The following is a 24,048-nucleotide window of genomic DNA, read 5'->3' on the forward strand; positions in this document are numbered from 1 at the left end:
GTGAAATAACTGAAAGCTATGAATATTTAAAAAATAAGAGAAAGTTAGAGTGAAAAGCTTGTAAGAAGTTAATATTACTCACCTCTCCTCAACTTCCTCTGCATATCCATTCATGGTATCTACAGATTGGAAGGTCTGGGACCAGACCAGAGCAACCTGCTTCCATCTTAAACCACTCCAGTCACAGCAGCTTATATATTTATAAAAATGTGTTCACTCAGCCTCTACAATATTCTCACATTTTACACTTTTTTACCACACATTCACTCTGACTGAAAATGCTTTGTGTGTTCTTGCTCAGTATGTTTCCCACAGATTCATTTCTGGTGGCGCAATCTCCATTTCCTGTGTGAATTATCACAGGCCTCTATGTTAACCATCCAATGCAAGGCTGATGTCTACTTAAGAGTTTACTAACTCTTAAGTTCCTTATAGTTGTTAACTAAGGCTAACAACTAAAAAGTTGGTTTCCAGATCTTCTGAAGTTAATGTTAAAAGTCTGTTTTGGCTTTGGCCCTTTTTGGAATAGTCTTATGTTCAGGTTTCCAGATTTATGCTAAATTAAGACACCAAGACCATTTTCTTCTGCTAGTAAATTATTTTATTCCTGTAACCTTTTAACAGAACCTCACGTGAAAAATTGTCTGTGGTTTTTAAAGCAGTTCTAGCCCAAACTGTGACTGCAGACTTGTCACTGTAATCCAGATCTTTACAACTGACATTTATGCACTGGAGCTTTTACGTATTTTCCTAAAAAGGAAAATACGTATTTTCCTAAAAAGGAAAATACGTAAAAATGAATTACAATTTAAAAACATTTCCAAGTTGATTCAATAAAAAAAATACATCTTGCTATTACAGTTAAAAAAAATGTTTATTCACAGTTATTCTTTAGATGCATTTGATGAGAAAAATTCAACATACATTAAAAATAGAAACTAAGTTCAGAAGAAAAAAAAATATGAAGAGGAAAAGAACTTTGCATATGAACAAGTTTGAAATATCTTTATATATGACTAACAGAGTTTTGAATTTAATTATTTACAAAAACAGCTTAGTAAAGTTAGTGGTATGTAATACTTTCTTGGAAAAGATTTATTTTCTTGGTATCCATTCTCTTGCCTGTCAGTTCTTGCAGAATATCTCTCCCTTCAGTCAGCAAACGTTGTTGCTGTTTACATTTGAAGCTTCCATGATGAAAATCTATGCTTTGGCGGTTTGTTCTTGGACTTTCTGCCTGTAAGGAAAGAAATTATTATATTTTATAAGTATTGTTACCTCAAAAAATGTCCATGTGACACACATATCTTGACAAATAATTTGTAATGATAATTATGTAGGAATGTGGCTCAAGCTTTATTCACCTAGCAGTGATTGCAACTTACCGGAAATGTTAAGGTTACAAATTACATTTTCTCTGTTATCATACGCTTCTCAAATCTGTGACTAAACATGGATAGGTAACTCATAAAAAACTGGGGCTGAAATCCAGCTAAGACTAAGGCGTCATAAAACTGTTCTGTTGTAGCATGTTTCTCATACGACAGGTTCAAAAGCTTATTCTCCCTCCAGTCCAGTTTAATGATTGCCTAAGACAACAACTCTGTTCTCAAACTGTGTATCTCAAAACTTTACACATTCCTGTTAAAGTCCGTGTTTCAGTGATGGAAAAAAAAGAAGAAAAAAAAGAAGGAATATCATGGGCTCACAATAAACCATTTCAGATATTTGTCCCCTCTTATTTAATATGCATCCTGTACAGTTCCTGTGAAAACTAGGACATCTTAATCCAGGATAAACCACTAAAAGTAAAAGCTGTAATGATGTGGTTACATAATTGTGCATCCTACATACTATTGAGTCAGTTTCAAATAAATAATTTTTTTCAGTCTTCTTTGGTAGGAATCACTTTTACTTGCCAGTGTTAGTAGACTCTGTAAAGGTTCCCTAAACTTACAGTCAATGAATTACAATTTGTGTTTTGATTAGGCTTGTTTGGCAGATTAAAAATACCTTTTGATGAGAACAACATTTCAGCAGGCATTAAACTTATTTTTCATCAGTCCCACATTCCTGCTTTGAAAATGTTTTCACTTCTTGGATATAATGTATTATCCTATTCTTGAATGTCATAATTTCATCTGTAAGTGGAAAATCTTTATAATTACTATATATATATATATATATATATATATATATATATATATATATATATATATATATATATATATATATATATATATGATGCATATATTTAATTAAGTATGATGTATTTAACTTACTGAATCGAGTTAATGAAATTGTTTTCCAATTAAACTATGCAATAAATATCACATTTAAGATGGAAGATTTATTTGAATTGATTTGTCATGGTCTACTTTTTAAAAATCAAAAACCTGACTTTTTGCCAGCAGGTATAAACACTTCAGAAGACTATTGTTTCTGTTCAGAGAGAGCTCACTTACTTTGCACGCCTGTTCTGCATAACTCTTATGACCCATGGAGCATTTGGATCCAGGCAAACCTTTCGCTTGTCTTTCTTAAGAGTTGCTCTGTGGGACCAAAGAGAGAAAAGCAAGACATCAAAAACTAAAGTACATTGACAGGACTTTTACTTTCTATATAAAAATACTGCCAGTGTGCGTAGAACAACTTTTCCTGAATGACTCACATGATTTGAGTTTCTGCACAGTGAGAGCTCGCAGGATGGACCTCCAATACCAATATGTGACGGCCAATGGGCTTCCTTTCCTTGGTAATGCAACGACAGCGCAGATTCACCACTTGATCTCCCACAACGCTACCTGAGGTTTTGGAAGTTAAAGTCAGCAAGTCAATATCTTTACACAAGATAAACACTGCCATGGATACAAACATGTATTTGACAGATGGACTCACCTTCATGTATGGTCAGGAAAACCAGGATGGCCACAACAATAGGGCTCAGAGACATATCTGCCTTGAGAGTGAATTTAAAAGTTTCAAATCTAATCCTTAATGTGGCTCCCACAGATTCAAGGACTGTGAAATGAAAAGCTTGCCTGTTCCCTTTCCAGCAGTAGACTGTGTTGCAAGACTGCTCTGCATACTTTTGTTCACTTTTTATAAGTGCCTCCTCTTCTCCTTTAAGAGAAGAGGGGAGGTTTTCTTTTTTTTCTGCAGGTCGAACAAGAGTTGTCTGGAATACTCTGTTTGGTTCCTTGGAAATGAGCTCAAGCTGTGTGGTGGTCAGTCTGTGTTTGGTTTTGAGCTTTAGATGGCAAATTTTAGCAGAGCAGGAACACTTTTAAATGTATGATTTAATTTCACAAATAAATAGTTTCCCATTTTAAACCAAGTCATTGCTGTTGCATGTATGAGTACTTAGTGGTAAACTATCCGGAACAGATCAGCTCTGAAACAACTGTTCCCCTGCAGCTGTATTGCAACATCCTACATTGTTTGGACTCAGGAGACTTTAGATATACTTATGTTCATGTTAATGTTGTTTTGGTTAAACTACATGTGAACCCAAGCTATTGTTGTGTAGACATCTATCTAAATTCTGGCTCCTGCACATAGTAACTCTTCTTATCTTAACAGTGCTATATCACAGTAAGACAACATGCATGTCCAGACATGACAGTTAACATTCAAGCACATTGTATGAATGCTGCCCAGTGTCCCACTCATAAAAATTTGACCTGAATCCAAGATTTGCAGAACCCGGGTTCGTAAACTCCATGTCTTATCTCTTCCTTTGCTCTTCGCTTGCTGTGGGTTATTTCACAAACTCCTCCATATTTCCAGGAATTCCCACAAGCTCTTGTCTTCTGCTTTCAGTTGAGTATCACTTCCTCGTTTTAAAGGATTTATATTAACCCCAGTCACTCCCGTGCTCCAGCTGAGTTTAAGCTATTGTAAACATACTGCAATAAACTGACACGTGAAGAACAAAACATACTTACAACATTGCACACACACAGAAACAAAGAGAGAGAAAAAGACGTGATGATAAGCTGATGATTCATTCCTGATTTTCCCAGCTCTTGTTTGTGCATATTTTATATTAGGCTTTGCACTCATTTGCAGATTTATATGACAAGGCAACGGTAACAGGCGTAAAAAAGCAGTTTGCCTAAGAAGATAAGAGACACGTGTATGAGGTATATCCACTATACTCATGCTTTGCCTTGCAAACCTTTTTACATTTTATCAAATTAATACAAAGTTCTTTGTGTTGTACTGGTACTTCAACCTGGAAAGACTCAGACGAAGAAAAAGGAACAATTAAAAGATTTAATGACAGCAATGAATAAGTTCTTTGGCGCTCGGGCCCCGGCAGCTGATCTGAGCTGAGATTTGATGTGAACTCGATGAACATCCCGATAACCGATTAGGGATGCTCTCCCCCAGGGCCCGACACTGGTGGTGGAGGTCTGGAAAGGGTGCCATTCTGGAGAGCCGAAGGATGTGGGTGGAGAAGGGGCGGTGGTGGGTTGAACGCAGCTGGGAAGCGGCCGACGGTTTGGGTGTGGATCCTTTTATGCAGAGCTTGATTGATGATTGGACACGCAGGGTGAGGTCCAGAGCTGAGGAGATGAGCATGACGCCGATGGACGAACGGAGGGGATGGAGTCTTCCAGGTTGAATTTTCGCTATTAGCTCCATTTATAGTGATAGACCAAAACAAAGTAGTGCAATAGTGTTGAGTGTAAGTACAATAATACGAGGTTTGTAACATTTGTAACATTTTTTGCACAAAAAAGCTGAAAAGAGTGACATAATTTTATATTTTGTCCCAGTGAGAAGTTGGATTGAGCATTTCTATGTGACATGTTCAAAGGTGTAGATCTTGTTTTCTTGATCTATCGTTGCTTTTAACTTCCTGACCTACCTGCTGTGCGCTGGTCTTCATGATGCATTTTGTTTTTAAATAAATATTCTCTAAGAAAACACCAAGGCCAATACAGAACAGTGGGATTCAATGTGGTTAAGTAGTGCACTTTTGACTTGGTTGAACTGGTTGCACCCAATTTTATTCAGGTAAATGAATGTAAAGGCTCCTTAGTCCAAACTCAGACCTGCTGAGTTTGGATTAACTCAGCAGGTCTTAGTTTAATCAGACCTGCTGATTAATTGACCATAAAATATTGTTTTTAGTTTATAAATCATTGATCTGCTGTGCTTGTTTCAACCTTCCAGACCTGTCAGGTCTTCTGGTTCTGGCCTGTTCTGCATCCCCAGAACCAGAGCCAAACACAGAAAGGCAGCATTCAGCTTCTTTGGACTACAAATCTGCAACAAGCTTCCAGAAAACTGCAAAACTGCTGAAACATTAAGTTCCTTTAAATCAAGACTAAACCCCCGCCTGTTTAGAGTTGCTTTCGACCTATGACCACTGCAACATTGATCGACATATTGATTGTTACTGGTTTCTCAGTTGGAGATGCATGATGTTTTTATGACTTTTTATTTGTATGAAGTAAAGTACTTAGAACTGTCTTGTTGCTGAAATGTGCTGTGCAAACAAACTTGATTCATTGATTGATTGATAGTGGAATTTCATGATTTTATATTGCAAGCTTATGGAAAAGTGTCCCCACCTTTGTATGACCAGGAAACGGACGCTAAGGAGAAGAATAACAGGATGATGAATGTGAGATTATGTGCACTCTTTATCTTGGACGTCTGTTCCTTTAGTGACCTGTGTTTCGTAGAAGATGTGAGGGTAAGGAAATCGTTTCTAGAAAAGCTTGTTTCAGCACACTGCAGGCTAGAGGAACTGATGGTACATCCACATGTGTGAGAGAAAGGAATGTTTTACTGTTAGGGGAGGGAGAAGATGTGTCTGCAGCTTGACTCTGTGAGCCTTCAGAGCAGAGCAGGACGCTGTGCTGACCTGCTCAACCTTACTGCTTCTCAGCTGTCCTTATCTAAAAGTTGAAGTTCAGTTTATCGTGGCATGCTGTACTTTTCACAATATTATTAACAGGAAATTGAAAACAATGCATATGAGTTAGCCTATTTAATGAAGCCTTTATGAGATAAATGATCATTTGTGATGCCTCATTGTCAAAATGTGTAAAAATTCAAGGGGCATTGATAGTTTTGCTATATCATTACTAATACTATTTTTTTGCTGTGTCAAGGAAGGCTTTACAGCATTTGTTGTCTTTCTATAATGTTAGTCTGATTACAAAAATGGCTGGCACCAATCAGATTTCTTCTGCATGTATACATTTTTACAACATAGTAAATAAATAAATAAATAAATAAATAAATAAATAAATAAATAAATAAATAAATAAATAAATAAATGTCAAGATTTTACCTACAGTAGGAATAAATGCACATTTTCGATTGGGTGTGCCAAATATATGTCAAGCAGAAGAAGAATGAAGATTACAACATCAATACTCTTTAGTATAATCTTCTGATTATCTACAAATCTTGCTAAACAAGCACACAAAGAAGCTCACTGACTAAGTTGAAACTAAAAGCAAATCTGCAGAGCACAGTGCTCCCGGATCCTGTGTCAGAAAAAAAAAAAGTTTTTATCTAGAAGAGATGTGGGAAAGATTTTCACAGAGGGGCATCTTGATTTAGTTAAATAAACTAAATGCACTTTTGGAAATATTGGCAAAGTCTGCTGTGGAGAACAGTTTGCAGTATCTCTTTTCAAAATATTGTGAAAGTTGCCTCTGTTTTATTGTAGCCTAATTTGTAATAGATATTATTTTGGAAGACACTGATGTTTCCCCTCCACCTCTTTTTCTAATGAAGAAAAGTTTCTAGAGATTTTTTTTTTTTTTGCAAAATTTGGTTTTAACATAAGTACTTCCTGCACACATTTCTACCGAACAGATTCAGTTGTCCACTTAAATAATTCACCCATTGTTAAAATAACTTTGATCAAACATGTTTTTAGAAAGCTGTGTTGAATCCCACTTACCACATCCACATTTGATTTCTGCTATACTAGAAAAATTAAGAACTCACTTACCTGTCATTCAAGAACAGATGAGATGAAAAAGTCTGACTCACAATGAACTTTCTGAAGCACAGTGACTCCCATGAACCACAATATTATTCACAATTACAGCCAGCGTACAGCAGTGGTGCCCATGTCCTCTTCCCAGAGCTGAAAGGTCTACCAGAATTACTCCACAAATGCATCATCAGCTCCTCCAGGAGGTCACAAAAAGCCCTCACTTTCCTCAGTTAAGGTCAGAGTACATGATTCAAAGAGACTTGGCAATAAAGGCATCCAAATATGACGCCATATTTACATATTTGTTTCAAGAGGAATGAAGTGTCATTGTTGACTCCCTGAAGGTCTAATTGTGAAAATATGAAAAACTTGTCAATTTCATGATACTGAATGCAGAGTAAAAAAAAAAGTATTCTTTTTGTGTATTTTTAAAGTATTTCTTCCAACACATCTTTATCACTTCCATTAGCAGTACAATAAGACATTGACCTATTAATGTAATGGCTTTTTTTGAGGAGTAATTTAGGAATATCCCATTTTTGCACACAACGCTTGAGGATATATTTTTTCTTACTTCCTGTGTGATCGCATACGGATGACAAATCAATTTCCCCTATTTAGTATGTGTGTGTGTGCGTGCGTGCATGCGTGTGTGTGTGTGTGTGTGTAAATCTTGAACGATGATGCAATAACAAATATTTTGTATGTAATTTGAAATAATGTTTTGTGCTAACTAAACTTGCTATCAACCTGGAAAATTTGAATAATAACCTGATATTGGAAAATTCCCCAAAAATGGATCTGATTTTAAAGGAAGTAGTGAAAATGTACATGTGTTCCATTCAGTCTCATGCTGGTCACATGCCGCTTTGAACTCATCTGATGAACATGATGAAGTGTCAACTGCAACAAACAAAATGTGAAAATCAAATAACTTTCCAGTGTCCGTCACATGTTTCACTTTTAACCATATGCATCTTTCATTTCCGTGTAATAAAATCAAAGCTGACCAAAGAAGGAGATGTAGGATGAAAAATAAATTTTCCTTTCTCTTTCAGATATATTTAATTCCTATTTCCAAGAAATTAAAATGTAAACACACACATGCAAATGCATATTCACACTCAGTTGCCTTTTTTACAGTTTACAGTTTTAGTCTATCTGCATTTTATATAACGGACCATTACATAGCAAAGTAGGACATGATTGTAATTTTCTTTTTTTTTTGCAAATAAAATCTGAAAAGTGTGGCAGTCCCTTACACAATATGATGCAGAAGACAACCCTTTAATGTAATTATACCCATAAATCGTTTTTGAGACTGAGGTTTTTCTTTGTATGACAGCTCAAGTTCAGAAAGATTGGACAGGGTCTTTAAAAAGCGATGTTAAAGTTTTGGTTCTTAGTTTGGTTTAAGTTTAGACAAGTTAGGGACCATGCCATTTTCATTTTTGGATTAATTAAACAACGCTCTGTGTTGTATATTGATTTATGAGAATAAACCACACTTTGGACTTCTCCACAACTTGCTGTTTCTCAAAGCAAATGGTCACATTGAATTTTATTAAAGGACATTAGATTAAAGACAGCTTTATAGATCTGCAACAACAATTTTAATATGTATTTTTAAAAAGTACACTTCTCAGTTTTCCCTTAGTTTGTGTGGGTTTATGGCACCATGAAGTGGACCGAGGATTGTGGTTGCAATGTAACAAAATAAGAAAAAGGGTTGGATGGAATATAGTGGAAAGGCACCGAAGTCACAAACATAAGCATATATTATGCCTGTAGAAATAACTGAGAGTACAGTAATAAATGATAAATTATTGTATCAGAACCAGAAGTCATGATCCCTTGACCCCAAGTTACCCAAGACTGTTTAGTAAGTAGATGCAGTGACGCCGGGACAGATGTGTCGGAGCATGTCGGATTAGTCTCAGACTTTGTTCACATGAAAATTTCTGGCTCACAGCCTGGTGTTGTTTTAAAAGTGTCAAGCACAAGGAATTCAAAGTTTGATGAATTCATTGATGATAAGTCAGTTAATCTTCTTGCAAAATCATGCTTGTAAGGACACAAAAATGTCAACGGTTCATAACGATCAAAATGATTTCCTTCTCCATATTCTGTTAATACAGCCACTGCAGGCGCTCAGTAGAAGACGTGTTTATACAGTCTGAAGATTTATGTGATATTGTAGTGGGAGTAATAGATACGGCAGCAGGCCAGCAGATATTCAGATTGTTATCATTCACCCCCATTAATCCACATGCTATAAATATAATTCTTTTTCTTACCTACCGTCTACCAAACAACTATGAATTGTACTCTAATACACACAGTTTGTCAGTGCACAGGTACAACATGCTTACGGTTTAAAACAATGAACATATGAAAAAAAGCAGTCATGCCTTACTCAGTTATTACAGTCTGTGTTTTTCCTTATGACAGGTCTGAATGAGAGACAGTGAAGCGAAGCAGCGTAAATTCCCACTTCGTGATTCCTGTCTTGCACAACACACGCTGACATGGGGAAGTGAGTCACTTCCACGGCCAATAAAAGCCGGGACTTCACTCCGGCAGATTCAAACAGCAGCTGGAGAAAGCAGCAAAACCTGGAAGAGCAGAGGAAAAGAGCAACCGAGAGAAAGAAGTCTGTTGCAGAATAGAAGAAATCTTTTTGCTGTCAAAGAATATTTATTAGAAAGTTCTTATCTCTTCTCACAAGTGAATTAGCTACAGACTTTTTTGAAGCCAAAATGAAGAAAATCAGCATTATTACCCTCTCTGTCTTAATCTTCTTGTCCTTCCTCGCCACCAGCAAAGGTAAGCCTCAGTTTGTTTTAGTTTATTAAACAATAACTCCTTTGGCAGTTTTGCTTATGCAGACTGGGATTTATCTGCACTTTGTGAAAATATGCATTTGTAATCTCCGCACAGGCATGAGTCTGAGAAGCTTAGGAGTGGAGCTGCACTGTCGCTGCATCCAGACTGAGAGCAGACCCATAGGGCGCCACATAGAGAAAGTGGAGCTGATTCCTGCCAACTCTCACTGCGAGGAGACCGAGATCATGTAAGAGCCAATTAATTTCCTGCCTCATTCCGTTGATGTTTATGATGATTATGATGATTATGATGATGATTTTTATCATTGTAATTGCATTGGTATGTCAAAACTTATTGTTTTCACTTTGTGTTGCAGTGCCACTCTAAAAAAAGATGGCCAAGAAGTTTGTCTGGACCCTGAGGCTCCATGGGTGAAGAAAGTAATTCAGAGGATCATGGCAAAGTAAGATTTAGCTTGAACCTTTCTGAAATATAATACAAGAATGTACAATTTTAAAGCCTAGAGTTCAAACCACAAAATATTTATAATTTTTCTCCCCTGATTCTTCTTCTCTGCAGCAAGAAACGATGAGGAGAAATAAATAAAGGCAACGACTTCAAAGAATCAAAAGACTTGACTTGGTCTGACGATGGGCCACTAAACTTTGATTCGCCTGATGCTGAATCAAAGTTCAGCATCTTTGTTCTCAAATTGTTTGCATCAATGCTGCACAGTGGCACAGTTGGTAGAGCTGTTGCCTTGTAGCAAGAAGGTTCTGGGTTTGATTCCCAGCCCGGGGTTTGTGTGCATGTTCTCCCCGTGCATGTGTGGGTTTTCTCCGGGTTCTCCGGTTTCCTCCCACAGACCAAATTGGAGAATTTGGAGATTAGTCTCTCCAAATTCTCCATAGGTGTGAGTGTGTGTGTGCATGGTTGCTAGTCCTGTCTGTCTCTATGTTGCCCTGCAACAGACTGGTGACCTGTTCAGGGTGACCCCGCCTCTCGCCTGGAACATTAGCTGGAGAGAGACACCAGCAACCCTCCTGACCCCACTAAGGGACAAGGGCGTACAGATGGTTGTTTGCATCAAATACAATGTTTATTAACTTACCACCCCCTCTTTGTATGCTTCATACTATAAGTACAAAGAAACTGTTTGTAAAATTGCACTATTGTTTTTATTTCTATTTATTTATCTATGTATTTATAAAATGTAAATGTTATTTCTAATTTTAAATAAAAATCTTAAATGGAAATACTTCTCATGTTTTTCTTTCGAATATCCTTCAGTGTGAAGCTGTGTGGCAAATATCAGACAAGTGTGCCACCTGCAGTATGCATGAGTCATTGCATTCTGTCTGAATTGTAGTCTTGTCAGAATCTTGCGTCTAAAACAAATTCCAACTTTTCGTAAGAATAGAAGTTATTTCTCCTTGTATTTTCCTACATGTTGAAAATATCCAAGATATCATAGCTATCCCTTGTGAGGATGAGTAAATACTCTTAAAATAAATTATGAAAAGTTTGAAAAAAAAAAAAAAAGCTTTTACTACTACATGTATTTATTTTATGCACAATTGTGTGTGCTACATATTGGTGGGTCATCTGGTAATAGTTACTGTACATCTTCATCTTACCATCACTTAGTTTTCTCATTTTGTATTTCAAAGTTGGAGGACAGAAACTGAGAACCGAGAGTCTCGATTCTCCAGAGTCCCGATGCTCTGTTTACTTCAACTCACCACCAAGAACGAGCATAAACATATGTTTTCAGTTGTTCTGGCTGACAAACGATTTGTTTCTTTTGAGTTGGCTATAACTTCTGGATCATTATCCTGTCAACAGACCAACTTCTGACCCTTTGTTTTAGTTTTCTAAAACAAGCCAACAGATTTTCATTTAAAATCTCCAACTGCGTACTCCACCAAGATTCCCATATTTGGAGAAGTAGATCAAAATCAAAGTTCATGAACTGTACGTCACAGTAAGTTTGTGGTTCCCCACATATTCATCCATGGTGAACAATTGAAACCAGATATTTACTAAAACTGTACAAAAAGATGCATAACTGCTTTATTCTCCACATTTGAAATTAATCCAGACTAAACTTTCCCTGTTTTAGGACAATTAGGTTTACCAAACTAATTTGCTAAATAGATGAAATTGCCTCAATATATAATTTTCTCTGAAATTCAGAAATGTAAATGGCTTTTCCTATAAGTTAATCTATAGCTAATTTGAGTTAAATGAAGGCCCAATAGTGAATGTGTTAAGGACACACATCAAACAGACCGAATCCTTGTCTCACAGCAAAGATAAAACAAGAGAAATCCACCAGGCATGATATGAGGAAGAGAACTGTGGACCTCCACAAGTCAAGTTCACCCTTGGGTACAACCCCCAGATCCCTGAGGCACACTGTTCATCTATTCAACTATAAATACAAGAAAAACCTTCATGGGAATGTCCACCTGTTATACTGGTCAGAAAGACGACATGTTCTAACTGGAGCGATTGTGGGAAAGTAGCTAGAATGGGTATACAGGAAAAAAAACCTGTAATAGTCATGCTAGAAATATAAAAAAATAAGAATAAAGCATACGTAGAACACCATAAATGATGAATCTACTCAAAATATCATGATCTTAGTTGGGTTTCATTTGTTTCTGTGTTTCTTAGTTCCTCTTTTATTTAATTAGCTATGTTTTTGTTTTACTTCAGTTCAGTTCTTTCCTAGTTAGCTGATATAAAGTAACAATGTGACGTATTTCTCCAAAGCTCGGCAAACTGACTTGTGACATCTGTATGGTGTTGTGCTCATTTTTGTCTGATCAAAAACAACCTGCTTATAACAGAAGCATTTAGGGTATTTATAAAAAACATTTTTACTCCTTTTTTATGGGTTTCCTACATAGAGATGTCCCTAAAAACAGGAGTATGAACTGTACAATACCTCTCACAGTAATAGTACGAATATAAACGTTCTCTAAGCCTGAGGCTGCCTAAATGGTTTTTGTGACTTCAAGGTTTCAGATTTTAGCTTTGTGCCTTATTTATTTATTTATTTTTTTTGTTCAATGGCACAAAAACCACAGTGAGAGGTTCACTATTTTAGTTATGCAGTTTGGTTGCTTTTTCAAAGTTCTTCTACTACATTAACTTGTAGATGGAAACACAAACAGACCAGTAGTTGTGATCACAACAGGGGTTGAATATCTTGCTTGTGCAAATATAACTAGTGTCAGGCAGCATCTTTATCAAATTGTGTGTGAGGTTGGCCACCCAAGAAGATGAACAGATCATATAACTACTGAATTAAACTTTTAGATTAAAGTGCACATTTCACCAGGTTTTGCTGCTATACTATAAATATTAGGAATAGTGCCATTAATCAAAATAGATTTTCCCAAAGTTTTAGAGCTGCTAAGTTATTGTCTGGTAAAAAAAAAAAATGAACACAGCTGATTAAAATGATGAAATGTTATAGGCAGACTCTTGCAAAAATTAAATATAAATCAACAATTTAAGTTAGGTGTGGTGAAAGCAGGGATACTTCATCATACTGAATTTAGTGCTATTGGCTAATTAAATCAATCAGTCTCACATAGTTGAAACTGGATAGTTACACACTGTATAAACACATTTAATTGTATTTTTTGCCTCTTTGCGTAAGATTAAACAAGATGAACTCAACTGATGAAATCTATCTTGAAGAGAATCTGTGAGAGTGCTTTTCTTCATCGGTGTTGATGAGATGGACGGAGCTAAATAAAGAGCAATCCTGTTTTAAACTACAAAAGAGCAAAGAGTGGCAGAGGTCCACCGTCCTCTAGGATTATATTAGACATACAGCCAGGTTTCAAAAAAGAAGCTAATCCATTTTGCATATAATTACATTCAGTTAGAATGGACAGAAATGGCTTAGTTCTGTTTAATTACATTGACACTAATTTCAATTCAAGTTATATGGACAGGATCAATTTGGGGATAATACAAATTCAGTTTATAAAACCAGCTGATAAACAGTTATCTTTATAGCAACGACTCCGTAATCTGGTTTAAAAGTGACCTCTACAATACAAATAAACAGCATTAGAAATTAGACACTATGGATTGTAGTATAGCCTTTAATTATACATTTCCCAGAAAAGCCCACAATATATTATCTGTTAGCAATTTGTGATGTAATGATAATTTGCTTAGCCAATCATCCAAAATTAACAAGCTTACACTACGGTCTCAGAAATGAATCCTGACTACTCCTTTACACATTTATATTCCATAATTTCTCTCATTAGTTGCAATAATCTGTCAAAAGGTTTTCATCGTTTTTAGATATTTAAAAGCAGGAATAAGTGCCTTTGATTATTTCTGATTTGAGTCATTTTATTTATCTGTAAATAAAATGACTCCCTCCATATTCCTCGTGTTTTATTTTTGTCAGACTGCTCGTTGCCATTGGCCTGAGAGAGGATGCAGGCAAAGGGGCGGGGCCGAGCGCACAGTTGGGGGTAGGTGCGGTAGTGCGGCGTCTGATGCGTGCATAAAGACAACACTCAGCAGCAGGACGAACGCGCTCGGAAGACACCGAAATGCACACAAAATGCTGCGTCCACGAGCTGTGACCAGCCGCTGGATGTGAAGAAAATAACCAAACACCGGGGGGATAGAACCTCTGAAGCGCGCGCGCTGGCAGCGTTCTTGCCGCAGATTCCAGTAGACGTAGATCCCGCTGATGCGCTTTCGCTGTGCATGAATCCCTCTGTTTGGTTTGCACGTTCAGTAGAAAACCGAGCGGTGTTGACGACCCTGTGGAGCCTGTGAGTGAACCTTATCCGCCTCTCTGTACACCTACACCCCGCCCCCCCCTCTGCACTCCTCCGCGGCACCTGCTTCAGGATGGCCTTAACGATCTGCACGCGATTCACCGACGAATATCAGCTGTTCGAGGAGCTGGGGAAGTAAGCACGCATGTTCCTTTGTTTTTATCATCTGTCATTCTCTCTCCCTCAGCGAGATGTCGGCTTGTTACGCAATAGGCCGCTCTGCTTTAGGGACGCGCGGATTTCGATGCTGGAGAGTCTGTGTGCCGAGCGTGAGCGTGCGTGTGCGCGCGCCGCTGACAGTTCATCCAATAGCCTATGATGCAGAGGCTAAAGGCACTCTCGTGTGTGTGCGCGCGTGCGTCACGCAGGCCAGTGTAATTGCTTTCTATTTGCTTTAATCCCAGCATCCGAAGCCCTGCTTGCGCTCTGTGCTCATGTCGTTCGGCAGGGTGGCGTCATTTCCCTCCCTCTTGGACAGCCGCTGATGCTGCAGTTGGATATTTGCGGGACTCCTTTGCTAAAAAGCTTAACCAGGATGACAAGTGCATCGGCGTGCGTGTGCGTGTGCTAGGAGATATGGTAACCCACTCCTCCTTCTCTACCTCCATCACCCCTCCTGCGTGACAGAAATACACACACTGAATGCGACAGCTCTCATGTAGTTGAGGATGACACACTCCCTAGCCAAGCATAGATCCATGGTCAATTATCAGAGCCCAGCAGGGGAACTCTCACCTTTCCTCTGACAGAGCTGCAGGCCACCATCCGCACATACCAGCATACACTGATCAGGCAAAACATTATGACTTTTAACAGGTGAAGTGCATTGCAGTGATTACCCCCTAATTACACCAGATAGTTAGCATAATATTCTAAGTAGCAAGCAAACACTTTGTACTCAACGTTGCTGGAAGAAGGAAAAAAGGCCAACGCGAGGATATGAATGAGTTTGGCAAGCACCAGATTGTGAAAGCTAGATGACTTGGTTCAGATGTCTTCAAAACTGCATTTCTTGTAAGGTGTTCTAGGGCTCCAGAGGCCAGTATCTAGGAGCATGGAGGAGAGAACAGGCCAGTGGAGGGGAAGTCGATGGTTTGCCTGGAAATCCTTGGGTCCTGCCCTTGGATTCAACTTTGACTTGACCTACCAAAGGAGTATTGGAAAAGCAAGTCGTCCTTTCAGGGAACTAGGACCATCATGAGTGTCACCTTTACCACCAGCATAATGCTCTAGCCAAGAAGCAACAATGGTTCAGGACTGGTCTAAGGAGTGCAACAACTTTTAGGTTTTCATGTGGCCTTCAAATTCTCCAGCTCTCAATCAAATCTACAGCATCTATGGGATGTGTGGGACAAACAAGTCTGGATTCTGGAAGACCACATTTCACATCTTACCCGACTCAAAGAAGCTCTTGGTGTCATTTACTACACCACCACTTCAGGATTCTACCAGGCTGTTTTAAGAGCAAAATGGGACCCAACACATTGTTAGACTAGTAGTCACATAATTTTACCTTCTTCTTTTGTGCACAGCAGATATGCGTTGTACACGCTTTTAAAAGTCTTGCTTGCTCCTTGAAAGGTGTGGGCCTCTATGTATTGTTGTCATGTGCTTTCTGACCTGCAGCCTTGAGTCCTACGTGTCTGCAGCTAGTTAACTCTCAGCCAAAATAATGCAGTCTCTCTTTCCCTGTTTGAAGAGCTGATCTCTCAAATCTGTCTGCAGCTCATCATCCTAATTTCTTCAATGTTGCAGCAATTTTTCCCCTTGTAAAAAGGTTCAGCAACATTTACAATCCAAAGAGCCATTGTTGTCTAAATGAAATTGATGTACTGCTGAAAACATACAACGTACTAAAACCTCGCAGTTGCCGATATATTTGTAGAGTTTCTGCTTCATATGGTGGCGACAGTGGTAGGTGTTCAGCTTCACGATCAGTGGGTTGCTGGTTCAAGTCCCTTTCTGTCTGCCTCTTGAGTTTTGCTCATCATCTGTCTTGCCTGCTGATGCTGATCAGAGGATCGGTCAGACTTGCCACCATGATTGTAGGGTGAAGCACTTTGGGCTCCTCTGAACTTGATAAAGTGCAGTACGAGCACAGACCATTTATCAATCCGCCTATAACAATCTGTTCACTTGAAATCTCATGCAACTGGTTATGCTATGATTTTTTTCTGCAATAAGTACTATAAAAGAGGTTGTTTTTGTGCAAATTTTTCATTTATGTTAGATAAATCAAAGGTTTAAAATCACCATTTATCAACAAGTCGTTGCACAATTATTGATTTAGTTTGTTACACACCCTTCACCAAATAAAATAATGGCTGTAATAAACACAGTTATCAGACCCCAGAAAATGAGTAAATCAGAGGTCAGGATTGACTTCAGGTCATGAGGAATATTGGATGCTAAAGGTGTCTCCATGACTGCAGAGCCTAGCCGTCTTAAGATGGGTGAACCTTTCCAAGGCTGCATCGGATGCAGCTCTGTGCTCCTTCTATTCCTCAAATATAGCTGACCTAGTTCTTTGATCTTCATTAATGACCTTGACACCAAAACAAAAAAGGACTGAAACAATACAGAGATTTGTTTTAAAAAAGTGTACAGAAGGTTTGTAGGATGAGTAAATTTGTGAGATGAAATGCAGCACTCGCCTCTGCACTTGATAGACAAACATGTCATCTTCACCTGTTACTGTGCTGACAATCCCCAAAATGTCTATCAGCTGAAGATCCAACTTTTTGTAGATTAATATCTGTTAGTAATTCTTGCAGTTTCTTTATTATCATTTCAGACAAGTTAAGCAACAGTATGACATCACTTGTGATTACTGATTTCAACAGTGTAATGGAAGAATAATGAAGTAAACAAACCTCAGGTAGCAAACAAATCTGCTGTGCCTTACCTTTTTAAAGGTTGTTTGCTTCTAACTTTGAAAATCGATGACGAGCTGCTTCATCATATAATCGTTTCTCTTGTCTGGTGCGATATTTAAGTCAGTAAAATGTACTGATGAGCGTTTCCAACCTCCAGTTGTGCAAGACTTTGCCATGCTGATAACACTTTTAGCCAATTCTATTATACGTAACTGCTTTACTGGCTTTTCTGCCATAAGCAGACATAAATGACTTATTTAGGCAGTGTAAAAAAGGTTTTCACTACTTTTTTTAAACTAAGAGAAAACGACAAAGGATCTGTCATTATAAGCTTCCTTTTGTACACTTTTAAATGAGTAATTAGCGCTGTTACCATTAGTCCCTTTTATGTTCCCTAAAAAAAAATTGATCCTAAGCTTAACTCTGCCAACGTTTCCGAATCCAGAATGTTTTATGACAAACTTTGAAGGCTCAAAAGGATCAAATAAACCAACTTTTTTTTGTAATGCATTCAGCTCTCCTATTATCTAGAAAGTCTAACTCCAAAATAGTTTAAAAGTAGCAGCCTGAATGAACAGCAGGCATGGCAGGCATGTCTCCACAGAAACCTTTTAAATAGCCTTTTAGGTCTTCTGTACTTTTTCTTATATAATCATGAAACACCTCGCTATGCTGTAAAAAAAAATATTTTTAATTTTCCAACCTCAGTGAAACTTCCACACTGAAAGGTGTTGCTATTTGTGCAGTATACATTTCTGCTTGGGTGTGATGTGTTCACTGACTGGAAAAAAATCTGCTCTTTTTAGTTTGAGACCTACTGGTGACCTGTAAGGCCTTTCAGGCTGAGATGCATCCATACCACACCAGTTTCATTCACCAGCTGTTCCTCTAGCTGTATGTTTTTATGTTTTTTTTTTTATTTTTTATGTTTTTTTGTTTTCTGTTTGCAAGTTTTCATTGTTTTTGCTGGTCAAAATGTGACTTTTAGATCCCAAATGAAACATTTTCTCTCTGTTCAAAGGTTCAAAGCAAAGCTAACTGGCATAGTTTCTCTTTGGTCGCCTAACTCACAACTGGCTCTCTGCTTGGGTTGGTTGCAACAAATTCTTCTTTGAACTCCTTTGACATTCTTTTTGACCTGTAACTACCATCAAACGCTTATGGAAAAATCAGTAACAGAAACTTCATTCAGCCCAGAGAGTCAGGTTGGCATGACTGCTTTTCAAGTGGGCAGTTTTTTTTTCTTCTTTTTTCATCAAAGACACATCGCTGACGTATTTTATTTTGTTTGTGTTTAATTAAAGGGGAGCATTCTCTGTGGTCAGGAGGTGCGTGAAGATCTCATCTGGACAGGAGTATGCTGCTAAAATCATCAACACCAAGAAGCTTTCTGCCAGAGGTAAGAAAAACAAACATTTATGTAAGAAAAATAAATAAGGACGCACTTTGCATGAATACCAGAAACACTCTCTGCTTGTCACTCAGTGAAGTGTTTATAGACTCTGAATGATGCTGCCTCTCAGAGTGGGCTTGAGGTTAGAGTGGGACCACATGAGTGTGTGCACGGGTATTGTAAATGTCACTGAGAGACAGACAGACAATCAGACATGTAGGCAGTGAGGAAAACATCTACCTTGAGTTTGAATGTTGGTAGTTTTTTTTTTTTCCTGGTTTGCAGAAGAAAACGATGAACAGCAATGAACAGTAATATGTCATCCTTTATTTGCTCATTTGCACTTTTGGTGCATTGGTTTCCTTCCTATTTGTGTTATTCTTATTTGTCCTTTAGTTTCTATGCAAAATTTAGTCACACACAACCTCGGATGTGTGTATGTGTTCTGTATTGATTCAGGGCTCTAGCTGGTCTTGTCCTCCCAGGGGCAGATCTCTTGCGAAGCCGACCCAGTTCTTTCACATCCGTCATTGTAATTGTAGCCGCTGGCCTGGTTGCCTCAAGCTTGGGACACACACACACGCACGCACGCACGCACGCACGCACGCACGCACGCACGCACGCACGCGAGCACGCAACCATATTCATACTCAAGCCCACAAAGACACACTCTCAAACATGTGCACGCACAAGCACAGCCATGACCCAGCCTATTTGTGAATACTAACCGGTGGAGTGTTGTGCCTCTAAGGTTTCTTTTCTTCTGTCAGACTCCACTTATGCCAACACTTGGTTTTTTGTGCAAAACAGGGACTGGTACCAGAGCACTCAGACAACTAAGACTCTTTTCTTACTAGCTTTTACCTCAGGTTGAATGAAGAAGACGCTCACCACTTTGTAGTCAAAGTGTGGTCAAAATGTTTGACCACACTTTGGGCCTGATCTTGAGTCAGAATGAAGAGCACCAAATTGCATGAGCAAACAACAAATTGCACGCGCAGTATGTGAGTGTGTTGCATGCAGTCAACAAAAATGGCACATGCAAAAGTGGTGCAGATGCCCCCATTTAAATGAGGATTTTGCGTGAACTACTGGCTGTTGTCATTGAGAGTGACAGAGAGCAGAGAGGCCAGAAAAGAAAGATGAAGCTGAAAGCCATCGACTTGGAATGATGATGATAATAATGGGTTAATAACCAGAGATTTCTGTTTTACTCTTAACCCCAGGATTTCCACACATTTTTGAGGAATGCAAAATTGAGGATGGTGAATCATTTGTGGTTTATATCTTTATCCGTGTTCTATTTTCACCCACAGTCTAGAAAAATCAATTTTTCTTTTCGATTAGATAGCAATTTCAGTCCAAAGATGAGTGTTAAATCCAGTTTCATTGTTCATTACAACACAGAATAATGTGAAGCAGGAGTACAAATATGTCACCCATTAGCTCATGAATTTGTGCTTTGATATGTATGAGATTATAAGCAAAGTTTGAGTTATTGTTTTCTAACATAATGAGATTGAAGTCTCAATTAGAACAATCAATGACTGAGAATCTTATTGGCCTGACGAGATAATGAAACGTGTGACAAGAAAACAAAATTTAATTTTCCCAATGTTGAGACAATGACATCCTTAGAACAGGTGGAAATAAAATGTAATAAAAAAGATACAAATGTTCTTTTGTCCATGATAGTGTCAGCCTCAATGATAATTCACATTAATTCTGTTGCTGCAAAACAAATTACTCCCCAGGGATAATAGTTTATCTCAACATCAAAGCTCAAGGCAATTGCGCCTCATGGTTACATTACATAGTATTATGACAGTCAGCCAGAGATTTTATGTCATGATAATGGGAAATATTAAATTGTTATTAAAACTCTTGCTGGAGTTATCATTAAGATGAGGTGTTGAAACTTTATTCTTAACAAAAAACTTAAGCTTATGTTATCTCCAGATTATAAATGAAAGCATTTACGCAACAAAACGAGCTCAAGATCCTGTTACCTTCAAATCACGGTACAAAAAACTTCAAATCTGAATCATTAAATAAAATACAGAGATTTATATTCATAATATGTGGTTTGGTCTTAGTTTGTAAAATGTATTTTGTGAACAGTTTTAGCTTTATATAAAATGTTTGTACTTATATTTTGAAAAGATCTGAAAATGATTGAGAATTTAAAGGTTGAGTCTGGAAAACTGCGGGATTTTGAATCATGAAAACAGACCCTGTAACACATGAGAGCTTATAGAAGACGAGACGGCCTTTTATCCAGGTACAAATGCTGAGCACTAAATCAAAGCCCATTACATTATGTATCGACAGAAATTAAATAAGTTCTGGTTTTGCTTCTTTGTTTTTGTCTTTTGTTGTCTTTGTTTTGTTTTGTTTTTTTGCCATTTCCATGGTACAATATTTACCATACTTCTGGGGTGATGTTAATTTTGGCATTTCATACAAAATATTAGTTAATTTGTTATTGATGTTGCTTTTGAAGGTGTTTTAATGTATTTTTCAAGCAAATAGTTACTTCATTGGAGAGTAACAGTAACAGTAGCTGTTAACTTCAGTTATTAAAATGCTGTATATATCAAAAGCAATTTTAAAGTAATTTTACTTCGCATCATGTCCCTTTCTGATGTCTTGAAATTGGCCTGTCTCTGTTGCACACTCGAACAATAGTGACGTCGAGACATGCGGTGGTGGTAGATTTTCTTCACTTTCCTTTTTCTGAAAATACAAAACAGGATTCATAAATTCGACGTGCGTCACACTATGATCTACTGAGCTTACGTTCTTCGACACGAAACCTTAGCTTAGCTGAGATAACCATATCTCCATTATTAATACAGCAACATACATTTTGTCTTATGAAACTTTACAACTTCGTGTCACAAACACACAATGCCTGTTGGTAACTTTTCACTACTTCGGCTAACCTGAATATACAAAACGACATTCATAAATCCGACGTGCGTCACACTATGTTCTACTGAGCTTTAGTTCTTCAACACAGAAACTTAGGACCCAAAGCTGCCCTAAGCGCCTGTTAAAAGCTGATCCCTTTCTAGACTCAGTTCACTCTCAGCCAGAATAGTTACCAACATTTATATGAATATTCAGCTTAACATGGGCAATGAAACACAATGCTTTTTAATGACAAAACAAAACAAAATATTCATAGGAAAGATAATAGAATCATATTTTAACAGAATAAAATATGATCTAAAGTCCCCCACATCTCGTTTATTACCTCCTTTTCTGACACTCCCACTTCAGCACGTCATCCCAACACTGCTTCTCCAGTCCATCCGTTGACGCAGTTTTACAACTCTTCTTAGGAGCGTTGTAGTTTGAATGATAAGCTTAACAGATGCGCAGTTCCTCCAGGTGTTTGCTAATTGCTTCTGCCACTAGTCTGGTGGAGCTGTATGGGGGAGAAGCAGGGGAGGGATGCTGTGAAGGCGGAGGCTCAGTTGGAGACTGAAGCTCCAAGGAGGAGGCTTGGGTAAATACGCATTGAATAGCTGCCATGGGAGATTTAAGGCTTTCTCAAACATGTATTAATGAGTCAAAGCAGCTCTCCAGGTATGTGTTGGAGGAGGAAATAACAGTATTACTTGGCATAAAGTGCAAAAAAAAAAAAATCAATGTTGCATAATACTCATCCCTATAAAGCTATCATCAGTTCTATCCACATAAAAAGGATTTTATTTTCTTAGGAAAATACAGTGCAACGTTCTGGTGTGCGATGGGCCATAACAAATAAATTTGGACCAGGATCTTTGACTGTCTTTCAAATTGTTTTTTAATTGTTAGCAGGAAGAGCTTGTGTAACTACAAGCTTTATCTGTAAAATGCATTGGCATGCTGATGAATGAATGACTAATTTGTCTCTTGATGGCTAACTGGCATCTAAGACATGCATTCCCCAAGATGCCTTGACATGCCAGCGGCGCCACATGCTCTGGAAGTTTTGTTTACAACCTATCTCTTTTCTGCATTCTGTTGACTGTTGTATTAGATAGTTACGTGTAGAGCTGTTAACACCTTTTTGCTGGACATCTTCAGGACAGTGTTCCTTAATTCCAGTCCTCTGGGACTGGGGCCCTGCATATTTTTGATGAGTCTCTGTTTCAGAACACTTGATTCAAATGATTGCATGACCTCCTCTGCATGCCATCAAGTTCTGCAGAAGCTTGTAAATCATCCATCTATTCAAGTCAGGTGTGTGGCAGAAGAAAATCACATAAAACATGCAAGGAAATGGTCTCTGAAGACCAGAATTGAGAAAACTTGCTCTAGGGGTTGCCAAAAACAAGAGAAACAAACTCCAAGGACTTGTTTCATTCTTGTTCTTTGCCATTAATGTTCACACATGGAGTACACTGTTTAGGTGAACTGCAACAACTTGAGGCTTCAACAGGATTTTGGTTTGTTTTGCAGCAGCGTTCTTTCTCTTTTTTTTTTAATCTATAAATTATTGCATGCTGCTATCAATAGAGAGCAATCTAAGGAATATGTGAATTGAACACATTGAGACAAGACATTTCATTGTAAACTTGGTTGATTTACAATGTAAAAGTGTCAAAAGCATTGCTGTACATTCAGAAGTATAGTTCTGCTGAAAAAAATGACGAAAGGTAAAATATTGGTTTTGTGGTGAAATTTTGCTGATTCTCTAATTTGGGTATTTCACTCTTTCTTCTAAGATTTGTATTTTTGTCATTCTCTTTTTATTTTTTGTGATGAATGTTAGACTTGTGGTTTTGTCAGTGCAGTAGCATGATTTTAAAGTTGTTAACTTTTTAAATGGCTGTACATAAGCCATGTGTAAAGTGAATTTTTACAACTCTTGCTTTGCATTTTATTGCTGACTATGGAAACGTGCTTATACTTGTTCAGTCAAAACCATGGGGACTTTAAAGGTCATTTAACTATTTAATAAAAAATAAATAACTGCAATAATTAAAATATTTATGTTAACTGAATTCTCACTTTGATTGGCATGCCATGCTAATACTGGGTTTACTCTGCTTTTTTTGCCTTCAGTACTGCCTTAATTTTTCATTGCATAGAAGTGTCCGAAACACTTCTCGGCTTCTTTAATTCATTTTAAATTATAGCATGTTGTCAGCTGCACATTCC

The 24,048-nt window shown here is 37.8% G+C and overlaps 3 protein-coding genes across 7 annotated transcripts in view; 2 read left to right on the forward strand and 1 right to left on the reverse strand.

The window, feature by feature from the left end:
• Positions 1 to 855: 855 nt before the first annotated feature.
• On the reverse strand, positions 856 to 3,087 carry LOC106904818 (C-X-C motif chemokine 2-like). Its single transcript, XM_088004713.1, has 4 exons — positions 2,899 to 3,087; positions 2,672 to 2,804; positions 2,466 to 2,552; positions 856 to 1,237 (listed from the first exon to the last, which is right to left on the reverse strand). Exons 1-4 carry the CDS (start codon positions 2,951 to 2,953, stop codon positions 1,204 to 1,206), a joined length of 309 nt encoding a protein of 102 aa, XP_087860839.1. The 5' UTR covers positions 2,954 to 3,087; the 3' UTR covers positions 856 to 1,203.
• A 6,452-nt stretch (positions 3,088 to 9,539) lies between these two features.
• cxcl8a (chemokine (C-X-C motif) ligand 8a) lies at positions 9,540 to 11,055 on the forward strand. Of its 2 annotated transcripts, XM_014969306.2 has the most exons (4): positions 9,542 to 9,799; positions 9,914 to 10,046; positions 10,176 to 10,262; positions 10,379 to 11,055. In XM_014969306.2, exons 1-4 carry the CDS (start codon positions 9,733 to 9,735, stop codon positions 10,389 to 10,391), a joined length of 300 nt encoding a protein of 99 aa, XP_014824792.1. In that variant the 5' UTR covers positions 9,542 to 9,732; the 3' UTR covers positions 10,392 to 11,055. The 2 variants fall into 2 exon arrangements, with proteins under 2 accessions (XP_087860847.1, XP_014824792.1); XM_088004721.1 differs by lacking the exon at positions 10,379 to 11,055 and having other exon boundaries at positions 9,540 to 9,799; positions 10,176 to 10,266.
• Positions 11,056 to 14,296: 3,241 nt separating this feature from the next.
• The window catches only part of camk2d2 (calcium/calmodulin-dependent protein kinase (CaM kinase) II delta 2), a 48,029-nt gene continuing 38,277 nt past the window's right edge, over positions 14,297 to 24,048 (forward strand). For 2 of the 4 annotated variants that reach the window (XM_088004733.1, XM_088004744.1), the window contains exons 1-2: positions 14,297 to 14,760; positions 18,806 to 18,900. In XM_088004733.1, coding sequence (XP_087860859.1) covers positions 14,699 to 14,760; positions 18,806 to 18,900 — 157 coding nt within the window. In that variant the 5' untranslated portion in view covers positions 14,297 to 14,698. The remainder of the gene's footprint in view (positions 14,761 to 18,805; positions 18,901 to 24,048) is intronic. The other 2 variants (XM_014969297.2, XM_014969298.2) reach the window with 1 other exon arrangement.

This window comes from Poecilia mexicana, unplaced genomic scaffold (genome assembly GCF_051168715.1).
Source record: "Poecilia mexicana isolate PSO_F unplaced genomic scaffold, ASM5116871v1 scaffold_1, whole genome shotgun sequence".
Taxonomy (NCBI): domain Eukaryota; kingdom Metazoa; phylum Chordata; class Actinopteri; order Cyprinodontiformes; family Poeciliidae; genus Poecilia; species Poecilia mexicana.

What these genes read in the sequence shown, in the direction of transcription:
- LOC106904818 (XM_088004713.1), bottom strand. Translation starts at nt 2,953, where the DNA reads ATGTCTCTGAGCCCTATTGTTGTGGCCATCCTGGTTTTCCTGACCATA. An exon ending in TGTGCAGAAACTCAAATCAT is followed by an intron (nt 2,553 to 2,671) that starts GTGAGTCATTCA and finishes TTGGTCCCACAG; the next exon opens with AGCAACTCTTAAGAAAGACA. An exon ending in ATGCAGAACAGGCGTGCAAA is followed by an intron (nt 1,238 to 2,465) that starts GTAAGTGAGCTC and finishes CTTTCCTTACAG; the next exon opens with GCAGAAAGTCCAAGAACAAA.
- cxcl8a (XM_014969306.2), top strand. Translation starts at nt 9,733, where the DNA reads ATGAAGAAAATCAGCATTATTACCCTCTCTGTCTTAATCTTCTTGTCC. An exon ending in CTTCCTCGCCACCAGCAAAG is followed by an intron (nt 9,800 to 9,913) that starts GTAAGCCTCAGT and finishes ATCTCCGCACAG; the next exon opens with GCATGAGTCTGAGAAGCTTA. An exon ending in TGCGAGGAGACCGAGATCAT is followed by an intron (nt 10,047 to 10,175) that starts GTAAGAGCCAAT and finishes TTTGTGTTGCAG; the next exon opens with TGCCACTCTAAAAAAAGATG.